The sequence below is a fragment of the Symphalangus syndactylus genome, chromosome 12 (genome assembly GCF_028878055.3).
Source record: "Symphalangus syndactylus isolate Jambi chromosome 12, NHGRI_mSymSyn1-v2.1_pri, whole genome shotgun sequence".
Taxonomy (NCBI): domain Eukaryota; kingdom Metazoa; phylum Chordata; class Mammalia; order Primates; family Hylobatidae; genus Symphalangus; species Symphalangus syndactylus.
The window spans coordinates 145726917-145739716 of NC_072441.2; the positions used below are offsets into that span (position 1 = coordinate 145726917).

The 12800-nt window shown below is 57.3% G+C and overlaps 1 protein-coding gene across 17 annotated transcripts in view; it reads left to right on the top strand.

Moving 5' to 3' along the window:
* The window catches only part of ADGRB2 (adhesion G protein-coupled receptor B2), a 36987-nt gene that overhangs the window by 12136 nt on the left and 12051 nt on the right, over positions 1 to 12800 (top strand). For 9 of the 17 annotated variants that reach the window (XM_063625191.1, XM_063625193.1, XM_055254878.2 and 6 more), the window contains exons 3-13: positions 7216 to 7299; positions 7590 to 7754; positions 8937 to 9101; positions 9704 to 9868; positions 9954 to 10121; positions 10196 to 10297; positions 10442 to 10548; positions 11384 to 11578; positions 11747 to 11815; positions 11891 to 11999; positions 12283 to 12610. In XM_063625191.1, the coding sequence (XP_063481261.1) occupies positions 7216 to 7299; positions 7590 to 7754; positions 8937 to 9101; positions 9704 to 9868; positions 9954 to 10121; positions 10196 to 10297; positions 10442 to 10548; positions 11384 to 11578; positions 11747 to 11815; positions 11891 to 11999; positions 12283 to 12610 (1657 nt within the window). Of the gene's footprint in view, positions 1 to 4972; positions 5289 to 7215; positions 7300 to 7589; positions 7755 to 8936; positions 9102 to 9703; positions 9869 to 9953; positions 10122 to 10195; positions 10298 to 10441; positions 10549 to 11383; positions 11579 to 11746; positions 11816 to 11890; positions 12000 to 12282; positions 12611 to 12800 lie in introns of those variants that run through there. The other 8 variants (XM_055254884.2, XM_063625196.1, XM_055254882.2 and 5 more) reach the window with 6 other exon arrangements.

Consider the following 12800-nt stretch of genomic DNA (forward strand, 5'->3'; position numbering starts at 1 on the left):
CCTAACAAAGTAGTAGCTGGGTCATCATAATTTAGTGTAATAGGTATGACTGTGACCCTGCCAGATGTCAGAGGAAGAGGAAGAGTAAGGGATTAAACCACAAAGGGGAGGAAGGTAGTCTAAAGAAGGTGATTTGGAGTTGACTTTTAAGGAGTGAATAGGAATTCACTAGCCTGTGAAGTTTCTCTTTCAATTGTATCATTTTTTAAATTTACTATATTAAAAATAAGTTTCATATCCTAAATGGAAAGAGTTACCATTTATCTGAAATAGAAGATAACCAAAGAAACCACCACAGTGAAAACAAAATGCCGTTATTAACTTCCAGCTGGATGCTTTTCCTACCTCTCCATTTGTTAGAGAGAGGAATTAGCACACATTGGGGATGTGTTAAAGTCTGGAGCTGCACAGGCTTTATCTCTCATGCAGTTGGAAGGATTAAAGTGACCATGTAACTTATCATCTAAACTGTGACACATCTGAGGTTATGAAGGGGAAGAGGTGGGTACCATCAATTACATCAGGACAACAGGCACAAACCAGACTACCCCGTACAAACTGATGAAGAGACCTGGGAGAGCCTGACATCCTCAGTCCAGGATCCAGTGTCATTTAATGGCACATTTGTGAGCCGCCCCAAGTCATCTTCCGCCCCATGCTTTGGGGAAGCTCTCAGGAGGAAGGGCTTTCGAGGTAGAGGAAACAGCCTGTGCAAGGGCGTGGAGGTGTGAACCACCCTGGGGGTAGGAGCTATAAAGAGACTGGAGCTGCTGGATGGTAGCCCTGGTAGAGGGAGACGGGGCCAGGGCTTTGACTGCCATCCCAGGATACTGGGGCCTCATCGTCTTGGCCAAGGGCTTTATGGCAGCAAGAAACTGGGCGTCTTGGGGGAAGCAGGCTGAGTCAGACACAATCCCGGCTCTCGAGGAGCTTCTGGCCACATGGGGGAGGTGGCAGGGACCCAGCTATCTGTGGTGGGAGGCTGAGTAGATAGGTCAGCAGCCTGGGGAAGAAGGATTATTGTGGGGGAGGTCTGGCATTCTGGCTAGGTTCATGATCTCATAGGGGTACCCAGTTTCATTGGACTGCAGGGGCAGAGGCTGCACCTTTCAAAAGCCACCTCTTTCCCCCACTGTGCCCTGTGATTCTGATACTCCGTGGGGTGCAAGAAGCACTGCTGGGGATGGGGTGCCATGGAGAGGCATGACAGAGCGTGTGTCAAGGGGATCAGTCGGCTCCTGCTCAGGGCTCTGGGACCAGCCTCAGGAAGGAAGCAGGGAGCCCAGGGAAGGGGCGATTGCTTTGTAAGTCACAGTGCTCTCTCCCCGTGGAAGTGAGGATTGTTGTGGTTATTTTAACACATTCATACCATGGTAGGCTGAGGGCACAGGACTGTGTGGAGTTTGGGGGGCGGGGTCTGTGAAGCACAGCATAGCAGGTATCTGCAGTCCTGTGCAAGTGACAAAGAGCCTGTGCTCACCCTGCCTGCTGGCACCGGGGGTGAGGCAAGAGGGGCCTCTCTGTGGTTGGGGTGGAGGAACTCCCAGCAATATCTGGCCCATGTTTGCTGAATGCCTGTCTTCCCAGAAGCTAGGCCCTCTGAGCAACAGCGGCATGGGAGACTGAGACCCCTCCTCAGGCACCACAGGAGGGATGAGCCCAGGATCCTCACAGGTATAGAAGAAGGTGGCCTGGGGACTAGGCCGTAGAAAAGGGGACCAGCATATCCAAACCACTGTATTGTCAGTCTAGGAAGGCTTCCTGGAGGAGGTGGCAACTGACATGTAGATGATTTTGGCAGATTGCAATACAGGGAAGGATATTTCAAGGGCAGGGAATAGTGTTAGCAGATGTGTGGAGGGAGGAAAGCATTTGTACATTCTATGGATAATGAAAAGGGGTGACATCTCCTTTTCTTTCTTTCTTTTTTGTTCTTTTTCCCTTCCTTCCTTCCTTCCTTCCTTCCTTCCTTCCTTCCTTCCTTCCTTCCTTCCTTCCTTTCTCTCTCTCTCTCTCTCTTTCTGAGACAGGGCCTCCTCTGTCTTCCAGACTGGAGTGCAGTGGCACAATCATGGCTTACTGCAGCCTTGAACTCATGGCCTCAAACAATCCTCCCACCTCAGCTTCCCAAGTAGCTGGGACTACAGGCACATGCCACCAAACCTAGCTAAAATTTTTTTGTATTTCTTTGTAGAGATGGGGTTTCACCGTGTTTCCCAGGCTGGTCTTGAATTCCTGGGCTCAAACGATCTGCCCTCCTCGGCTTCCCAAAGTGCTGAGATGGCAGGCGTGAGCCACTTGGTTCAGCTGACATCTCCTTTTCATTGAGAGCGGATTGTGCTCCAGGCAGTTCACATCTCTGGTTTCACTGAATTCTCACAATGAACCTATGTGGTAGAAAGTGTCCTCCTTACCTTCAGAGAATCTGAAGCTCAGAGAGATGAGGTGTCTTGCCCAAGGGTACACAGCAAGACTGTGGCAGAACTGGGAATCAAACCCACGTGTGTCTGGCTCCAGAATCTGTGCCTTTTCCACAGGTCCACATGGCTTTGCAGTGTGCTTGGCTGCCCAGTGGGGTGTGGGAAGCAGTACTGGACAGGTCAGCAGGGGCTGGAGCATGCCAGGCTCAGAGTTTCACACTCTGGCTGTAGCAGTGGAGGAGCCACTGAAGATCTCCTCAGCTGGGGAGTGATGTGGTTGGGGCTGGGGTCCCCGAGGCTCACTTTGGAGGTTACACAGAGGAGAATCAGGCTCACTTCAGGGGAAAGGGGAACAGGGGTGCAAAGGAGCAATTAAACAGTAGCACGAAAACAGGATAAGAGGGGCAAGGACTAGGGGCTTAGATGGAGGTGGGGAGTGACTCGGAGTCCCATGCAAATTAGGGAAGGTGTCCCCGAGGAGGTCCAAGTTGAATGGCATTTTGTCAGAGCCGGTGCAGTACAGTGGAAAGAGCACGGCCTCTGGAGTCAGGCAGGCCTGGGTTTGAATCCCACCTCAGCCTCTCTCCAGTGTGAGACCTTGCAGCCTCCTTTCTCATTAGTAAAATGGGGGAAACCAGCCCTGATGAGGATGAAATGAGGTGATGCTGAGTGCACAGTGACTGGCATGTGGGAGTTGTTGAGTAAACATTGCCTTATTCAGAACAGAATAGTTATGAGGTCACCAGGTGGTCAAGTGGGGAAGTGTGTCCCAGGCAGCACATCTGTTTGTGCCCACGACTGGCAGCCCGATGGGAAAACCGATAGATTGCAGAACTGCAGGCCTTGGGGCACCTGATCCACAAGCCGCTGAGTTCACTGGGTGGAACACTGAGGAGTTCTTGGGGTACTCACGTCCCTTCTGGGGGCCCCTCCTTGTCCTCTTGGACCCTGCCTGGCTCAGCTTCCTCTTGGCTTGCCCTGTTCTGGCCTCAGGACTGGCTGGGGCCTGCACACAGTGTGTGCTGACTAAGTGTTTGTTTCAGTAAATGACACCTCTGCTCTTATCTGTCTTCTTCCCCCTCCACGGAGAACCAGCCTTCCCCTGTGTGGGAATGAATTGCTGGCCTCTCCTCTCCTCTGAGTGGGATGGGTGGGAATGGACGGGCAGGCAGGCAGTGTAGGGCCTGGCTGTGAGGCCTTGGGCTTGTACCTTCCCCTCTCTGGCCCAGTTCAGGAGGCTGGAAAAGGGATCCAAAAGCTGAACCTCGGACATGTTCTGATTTTCAAATAGGGTGGATTCTGGAAACCACTGACCCCAACCCCAACCCGCTTCACCCTCCCCCTCCTGTTACGTTGTGGGGCTGGCCAGCAGATGGTCCGTGAGTGGTTAGAAGAGGAGCAAGGACCACAGGAAGCAGTGTGAGTCCCCGACAAGAAGGTCAGGCTGGTCTCTCACGTGTCCGTGTTTGGTGAGCACTGGGTGCCAGACTGGTAGATGCCCCAGACATGATGATGGGCAGGAAGCCCACACAGGAGCTGGATGGGAGGACTCTCAGCTGGATTTGCACCTCCAAAGTGTTTGTGAATAAATAGGGGCCAGAGCCCTGTCTTTGAGCCTGTCTTAGTGGTCCCTTTGATGCAGGCTGGCATATCAAATCTGAATGCTGGTGCTGTGGGACGGAGCTGATACTTTGCATGGGGAGTCAAGATTACAAATGACCATTCCTCGTGAGCCCCATTGTGGGGGAAGCTGGGAACGATGTATTCATTGGTGCTTATTTCTTGGTATTTCGCTGGGCTGAGTTTTGTGCTGGCGTTCCCTGGGGGTCAACGGGCTTATGGCAGAGAGTGGGGGGTATTTCTGACAGTCAGAAGATGGACCTATCTGTGATGAAAGGGCACATAGAAGAGGGGGTGGCCAACTCTGCCTGGGGAGTTGACAATATGGAAGTCTCCATAGATGAGAGGTCATTTGAGGTGGCTTTTGAAGGTCAAGTAGGAGTTTTCTAGGCAAAGAGGGTGGGGAAACAAACAGGTAGGGATTTGAGAGGAGACGGTGGGCCTCTTGGACATGCCGAATTTGATGGTCAGGAGAGTTTCTCAGGAGGCAGGAGGATATCCAGGAATGCAGCACAGGAGAGGCAGGGCCTGGGGGTGATGATTTGGGAGCATTGGTTCAGAGGGGGCTAATTAAGCCTGGTGGGGAGCACGTGCAGTGAAAACAGGACAAAGCATGGACTCCTGATATGGGACACAGCAGGAAAATAGACCACTCAGGGAGGTGCGGACAGAGTAGCTAGAGAGGTGGGAGACCAGGAGATGCTTCCAGGGAGGACGAGTCAGCAGGACCAAATGCTGCTGAGGGGTCAGGTGAGACCAGGTCTGCAAAGTGTCCACAGGATTTAGCAACAAGGAGGGTGCTGATGACTTTATCAAGAGCACGTTCAGCAGAGAGATGTGGGCAGGAGCCAGACTGCAGTGGATTAACAGGGGAGGTGACATTTGAGGCAGGAAGTGAGTGTCAGGTGAAAAACCAGAGTGCCGGCTGCAGACCAGTCACTGATGGAGGAGGGAAGCCGAGGGTCAGAGGAGGGCCTCTCCGAGAGGGAAGGAGGCCTGGATCCGTTCCTAGGCTGCCGCAAGTGGGGAATGCTGACAGGGTGCTGATGAAAGGGGATAATGGGTGGAGCCCTCCTGAGAAGGCGGGAGGAGGAGGACGCAGGCCCAGGCCACAGGGCTGGCCTTTGTGGGGAGAAGGGCTGCAGGGAAGTTGGTCGTTGGAGAGGCTGGGCAAGATGTTGGGGGCTCCCGATGTCGAGGTCATCGCTGAGAGAGCGGGCAGAGATGAGCTTGAGGAGAGAGGACAAGGTGCAGTATGGCCACAGCAGGGAATGAGGAAGGAACGGAGCCAAGAAGGGCCACTGAGAAGTCCCGGGTGCCCAGCGGATGTGGAGCCCCTGAAGCTGTCACGGTGCCAGTTGGCACAGCCGTAGATTTCTTCAGCAGCCTGGGGGTGGGCGTGGAGAGGGTAGCTTGTCACAAGGCTCCAGGGCTGGGGACGGCTGAGCGGGCATGGCGGAAGGGCTGGGGGAGGGGATCGAGGAGCTGGCACGCCTGGCCCCGCCACCCCCTCTGTGGTCCCAAGAGAGGCAGGGGCCAAGTGGAACTGCAGATGCTATTCAGAGGGAGTAGGCTCGGGTGGCACATGAGGGGCTGGAAGGGGTGGAGGCTGTGAAGAGAAGGGAGATGATAAAAATAAACGAGAGTGACTGTCTTCTGAGCACTTGCCGTGTGCCAAGCAGGGTGCTGAGGGTTTCAGGGCCCTCCTGGCAGGGGGTCCTCACGTGAGTCCTGGGGGCGGAATATAATGAATGTTGTTCTCCAGAGGATAAAGCAGGGTCAGAGAGGTGAAGAGACGTGCCCGAGGCCACGCAGCTGGTCAATGTCCACACCCCATTTGGGATCCAGAGTTAACTCACTCCAGAGCTCTTCTGGGAGTCCAGGTTTCAGAGATGGAGAAATTTCAGGGACCATGTGGATCAGGCCCTGGGGCTGGTGACTGACGTGGAGGGAAAGGCCCCAGAGTGGATGAGACCAGAGGCTGGGCTGGGTGGCAGTTCCGAGCCCCCAGGCAGCGGATTTGCTCAGGGTGGCGGCTCCTCATGCTTGGTGAGAAAGAGCTTCCTCTCAGCTGCAGAGCCTGGGCTGGGCAGCAGGGGGCAGGAAGAGGCAGCCCTGGTGGGTCCCTTCACACTCAGTGCGCCTGTCCCGTGCTGCGGGCTTTTAGAGATAGGAAGGAGCCTGGAGGTGGGGGAGAGGAGCACCTAATAGTCTGGGGATAGCATGGGGCGAGCCCGTCCTCAAAGGCTCTTCCAGTCCCACCTCCTCACGTAGAGGCTGCTGGGCCTTTCCCTTCTGCGCCCATGTCTGCCCCTCCCTGACACCCGATTGTGGGAGAGGGCCCTGATGAGTTCATGTCTGTCCAGGAGGGCCAGGCTTTGGAGAATGGAAGCCACCAGGGCTGGTGGTAGTGCTTCCAAGGCCTAGCCCAGACACATAAATCAGGGCAGCTGAGAGCCTGGTGAGGCCAGGGTCAACGTAGCCTGGCCTCCTCGAGCACCTGCTGCTCTCCTGGCCTCAGGGCCAGCAGGAGAAAGGTCTGTTGGATGTGGGCACCTGCCCTAGGCCCCTTGGGTCTCAGAGGAGTGGGATTCTGACCTGTGCCTCCAGGTCACTCTCCAGTGCTGCTCGGGGAACATGAACTGTATCTCAGAGACAGGCTCGGGGCCAGGGTTGCAGCAGCTCAGCTTGGATGCTTTTTCAGCCCCTAGGAGTCAGTCCAACGGAGGAGCAAATGCAGCTGTGTGCTCTTGGACAAGGCACTTCCCCTGTCTAGCCCTCAGTTTCCTCATCTGTAAACAGAGATGATGGTTCTTCTTTCCAGTGAGAGGACTAAAGGAGAGGGGTATGGGCCGCACTTGGCACAGAAGCATTCCCAGAGCTCTTTCATGTGGGCAGCCATGCCCCTTCCATCTCCCCCACATCTGGCTGAGGCAAGAGGTGGAAAAGATGGCTGCGAGGCCAGGGCCTAGTCCTGTGTAGCCTTCTGAACCTCAGTGTCCTTGTCTGTGAAATAGTGGTGGTGGGGCAGAGGGCAGAATGTGATCCTGAGAGAGCATCATGCAGTTGGTTCCAGGCCCTCAGGCGGAGGGCAAGCAAGGCTGCCTTCACTGTGCCACTGTAACAGAACCTAGCTGGCCTTTGCTGAGCCCCTGCCGCCACCTCCGTGTTCCAGGTGAAGAGCCGGAAGAGGAACCGAAAGTGAAAACCCAGTGGCCAAGGTCTGCAGATGAGCCTGGGCTATACATGGCGCAGACAGGTAACTCGGGCCCGCCTCCCTTCCTCTGCGGCGGGGGCCCGGCTGTGTGTGTCTGGTGGTGTGTGTGCTTGGTGTGTGCCTGTCTGTCTCTGTCCTGCAGTTCAGTCGCGTCTGTGCCACATGAAGCTTGTGGGAAGGGCTGGGGGGCCTCCTGAAGAGCCTGTTACTTGGGGTCAGGGTAGGAGGAGCCCTCTGATGTCTGCCCCCACCTTACTGCCACTCCCCCTACCCCTATGAGACGGAGTGCTTAGGAGGTGCCCCCTGCCGCCGACGCTGTCCCTCTCTCGTAGGCGACCCGGCGGCTGAGGAGTGGTCCCCGTGGAGCGTGTGTTCCCTGACGTGTGGGCAGGGTCTGCAGGTGCGCACCCGCTCCTGCGTGTCCTCCCCCTATGGGACCCTGTGCAGCGGGCCCCTGCGGGAGACCCGGCCCTGCAACAATTCAGCCACCTGCCCAGGTAGGCCCGTCCTCCTCCCCACCCCATCTGCCTGCAGGGTTAGGTCCTGCCTGGGACTCGGGCAGATTAATCTCCAAAATGGTTGGTTGCCTCCTCCTTTCATTCAACAAATGTGGCTGTTCCCCACACCATGCCCAACTCTGCGCACCATGCCAGCCCGGTGCAGGGCACTGGGGGCACAGATGGATCAGACCAGGGCCCATGCTACTGGGCCCGTTTCTGGGCACATCATTCCCCCAGTGCCTGCATCCTGGTAACCAAGGCTCGTGTTTTTACCCGCTCCGCTCCGGCCATATTGGTAGCTTGCACACTTTCCCACCTCCCTGCATTTCCTGATTCTTGTCCTGTCCTTCCTCCCCGACCTTGGCTATTCAAATTCAGCCTGTCCTTCAAGATCTAAGACAAACGCCACTTCCCTGACCTTCCCCTCCCTCCTTTGGGCACCCCCTAAGGGAGCCTCCCCTAAGCCTCCCTCAGTTGAGTGTGTAGTTGTTAAAGAAATGCATGTGCTTGCTTGAGACAGCAAGGGCAGGGCAGTCTCAGCCAGTCCTGCTCCTTGCTCCCTGAGGGGGTGAAGTGGGGCCTAGGCCATGCCAGTGGTGCTGTGGATTTAGAGCAGGGCCTGCCTGGGAAGGGCTCTTGGTACCTGGGGGTGTGGCAGGAGTTTGCAAAGGCCTGGGGCAAAGCTGTGTTCCAGCGTGTGAGCTCGGTGTGTCGGTGTCCGTGTAGAGGTCCATGTTTATTTGTGTGTCTGTGCGCTTGGGGCTGGGAAGGGCGCTTCTCTTGCCCCCGGACTGCTGTGTTGTATTCAGGCTCTGGGTCTAGGGGTGGGTGGGGAGGGGTGGAATGGCATGGGTCCTGGGTCCTTTCCTGAATTTTCCTGTGCCCTCAGGGGAGGAGGACCCCTGGTTCGCCTCCTGTTGGTCCTGGCGTCCTTGTCCAGGCATCCACAGGGGCTGTCCTATGTGAATTAGGACCAGAAGGCTGTGACTTGCACATTCCTTCAAAGGGTCGCACCTTGGTGGGGCCCTGGGAGATCCCCCTGGCAACAGAACCCGGGGCAGAGCCAATGAGGAGCAGCCGCAGAGCTGCGGAGCTCCTGATTGGTGGGCGGATGGGCAGGCACTGGTGGTGGGTGGGGCCATGGTGCCGCCCAGCCACCGGCCACGTGCTTCCTTGCAGTGCACGGCGTGTGGGAGGAGTGGGGGTCCTGGAGCCTGTGCTCCCGCAGCTGCGGGCGGGGGTCCCGGAGCCGGATGCGGACCTGCGTGCCCCCCCAGCACGGCGGCAAGGCCTGCGAGGGTCCTGAGCTGCAGACTAAGCTCTGCAGTATGGCTGCCTGCCCGGGTCAGTAGCGCCCGTGGGCTTCCATGAGGGCGCTGCCCAGCCCGGTGGGGGGTCGGGAGACCTGGGGAGGCAGTCGGGTCCAGTGACCTGCCCCTGGGGGCCCCTTAAACTTTGACCAAGCATGGGGAGACTGGAGAAGTGTGCCTGCCTGTGTGCGAGGTGACCCCCTAGCCCTGACATGAGTTAGTACCCTGTGACGCCATCAAAAGGGGACAGCTCTTTCTCCAAGCCCTGGGCTGCCCTTGCATTTTGGTGCATGGCCAGCTGGACTGTGAGAGGACACAAAGCTGGGCTGAAGTGCTGGCAAAGATCAGAAGACACTCCTGCAGCCCCTTCCCTTAGCCAGAAGTGAGTTGTGCCTGGTGCTAAGAGGAGAGGTGTCCTGTATTTCTGGAGCTGGTGGCAGGCAGGCAGCATGAGGCCCAGGCACTATCTGCTCACTCCAGCCTCCCTCATAACCCCCTCCCCTCCCCACTCCAGTGGGTCTGGCCTGGCTCAAATCTGAATGCCTAGCAGGCTCTGGGTCTTCCTGTGGTGCTCCACAGCACCAGCCCTCACACATCCCGCTCAACAGCTTCCCCTGCTTGTGTCTCCCCATGCAGTGGAAGGCCAGTGGCTAGAATGGGGTCCCTGGGGCCCATGCTCCACGTCCTGTGCCAATGGGACCCAGCAGCGCAGCCGGAAGTGCAGCGTGGCGGGCCCAGCCTGGGCCACATGCACGGGTGCCCTCACTGACACCCGGGAGTGCAGCAACCTCGAGTGCCCGGGTGAGTGCTTGGCACAGGGGTGGCAAGTGGCAGCTCTGACCATGGGGGCACCTGGGCCCACTCATATGCCTCCCCTCTCCCACAGCCACTGATAGCAAGTGGGGGCCATGGAATGCATGGAGCCTGTGCTCTAAGACGTGTGACACAGGCTGGCAGCGCCGCTTCCGCATGTGCCAGGCCACGGGCACGCAGGGCTACCCCTGCGAGGGCACCGGAGAGGAGGTGAAGCCTTGTAGTGAGAAGAGGTGTCCAGGTACTGCCCTAATGACCCTGGGGGCTGGGGGCCCCATGTAGGGGCCCAGCTGAGCCTTACCCCTGCACCCACAGCTTTCCATGAGATGTGCAGGGATGAGTACGTGATGCTGATGACGTGGAAGAAGGCAGCTGCTGGCGAGATCATCTACAACAAGTGCCCCCCGAACGCCTCAGGTAAGGGGCGGGTGGCTTTCCCCACCACCACCACCCCTGCCATTCTTATTGCCCCCTTCTGCCCCCGCAGCCTCTCTGAGATATGGAGGAGTGTGGGTGAGAGCTCGGCCCCCGTGCCCAGACCTCTGTCCTATTGCCCTGCAGGGTCTGCCAGCCGCCGCTGTCTCCTCAGTGCCCAAGGCGTGGCGTACTGGGGGCTGCCCAGCTTTGCTCGCTGCATCTCCCACGAGTACCGCTACCTGTATCTGTCAGTGAGTGCACCCTGCTGGGCTGGGGCACAGCAGAATCTGTCTCAGACTCTGCTAGGGGGTGGAGGGAGCGTGATTCTCACTCGTTCCCACGTGCCTTGGCATATGCTGTGCCCACTTCTGCCTGGCTGTGCCTCTCCTTGTCTGGCAAACTCCTACTCATACCTCAAGGCCTGACTCTCAAGTGTCTTCCTTTGTCCTTGGTGCCTACCTCTGCGCTCCTGCAGAATGAGCCCCTCAGTCGTTAGGTGCTCATCCAAGTGTCTGTGTGTGCGGCTAGACTGGGGCCTCCCTGAATTTATTTTTGTGTCCCCAGCATCCAGCCCAGGGCCAGTCATGGGGTAAGAGTAGCGTCAGTGAATGTGTGTACATGTTTGACTGTAATTGGGTATTAATTGTGTGAATGCATTTAGAGCTTGTGTTGAGAGAGAGTGAGAGAAAGAGAGACAGTGTGTGTGTGTGTGTGTGTGTGTGTGTGTGTGTGTGTGCGCGCCCACACACACGCTCATTACACTCCAGAATGTACGTGACCCCTTTGGGATGGGGAGGTACCCTGTTCCCATACTGTGCTTATATCTTTTATATGTACATCTGAACACCTTTTTTCTCTAGGTGTTTCTATTTCGGTCTTTTTTAAAGTACCCTTTGGGATTCTCTCTCTCTTTATGAGTCTCTTTCTCGGACTCTGTCTCCCCTGTGTGCCCCTTTGAGCCTCTCTGACCTTTTCCCCCTTTCTCTCCCCGTGGATGCAAGCAGTGGGTGGACTGGAGTGGGATGGGCCAGGGTCTGGTTCCAGCTCCTGACACTTCAGTGACTGTGGCCCCCTCGTCACCTACAGCTTAGGGAGCACCTGGCCAAGGGGCAGCGCATGCTGGCGGGCGAGGGCATGTCGCAGGTGGTGCGCAGCCTGCAGGAGCTACTGGCCCGGCGCACCTACTATAGTGGGGACCTGCTCTTCTCTGTGGACATTCTGAGGAATGTCACTGACACCTTTAAGAGGGCCACCTACGTGCCCTCGGCTGATGATGTGCAGGTACTGCCTAGGCGGAAGGAGGGCGGAGGGTGGAGAAGGCCCAAACTGAAGCGGGAGGCCAGGCCCCTAGGCAGAGTCTGCTGTAGAGGCGGCAAGTGTGGCTATAGTGGGGGAAGCCCCCTGTCCCCTGGGGCTAGGACCCCCTGCCACTCATTGCTCTCTCCCCAGCGCTTCTTCCAGGTGGTGAGCTTCATGGTGGATGCAGAAAACAAGGAGAAGTGGGACGATGCTCAGCAGGTGCGGGGCACAGCTGCCAGCTTCTCCTCCCGTGACCCACCCTGCCTTGGACCCTTACACACTCTCTGTCCCTAGGTGTCCCCTGGCTCTGTGCACCTGCTCCGTGTCGTGGAGGACTTCATTCACCTGGTGGGCGATGCTCTTAAGGCCTTCCAGAGCTCTCTGATTGTCACAGATAATCTAGGTAGAAGGAGTCAGGCAAGGGAGGGGGTCCTGAACGTGCCAGAACTCAAGAGGTTCTGTCTTTACCTAACCCCGTATTTGTATCTTTCTCTCCACATTCTACCCTCTCCTTCATCTGTGTGTGGTCTGTTTCTCTGTGTACATCTGTCTGTGTTTGTACCAACTTCGGTGTCCACACCTACCTTTCCTGGTACATGTTTCCCCTACATCTGTCTCTTCCCCTGGTCTGCCACCCTTTGTCTCTGCCCGTCTGTCTGTCTCTGTCCACCCTCCTCCCACTGCAGTGATCAGCATTCAGCGAGAGCCCGTCTCAGCTGTGTCCAGTGACATCACGTTCCCCATGCGGGGCCGCCGGGGCATGAAGGACTGGGTGCGGCACTCAGAGGACCGCCTCTTCCTGCCCAAGGAGGTGCTCAGCCTCTCCTCCCCAGGGAAGCCAGCCACATCTGGGGCAGCAGGCAGCCCTGGCAGGGGGAGGGGCCCAGGAACGGTGCCTCCTGGCCCGGGTCACTCCCACCAGCGCCTCCTCCCAGCAGACCCCGATGAGTCCTCCTACTTTGTGATCGGTGCTGTACTCTACCGTACCCTTGGCCTCATCCTGCCGCCTCCCAGGTGAGTCCTGGGGATGGGTGGATGGGGCTGCTGAGGGTCCAGGAAGGCCCAGGTAAGGGGAGGAGGACTGAGCTAGTGCTGGCTGCAGAGAGATCCATGGCAGCCTCCTCCACCTTCAGGAACCCCCTTGCCTGGCTCTGGACACACGCTTCTCAAATGTAGCCGTGCTGCTCCCAGACGCTGGGCTGCC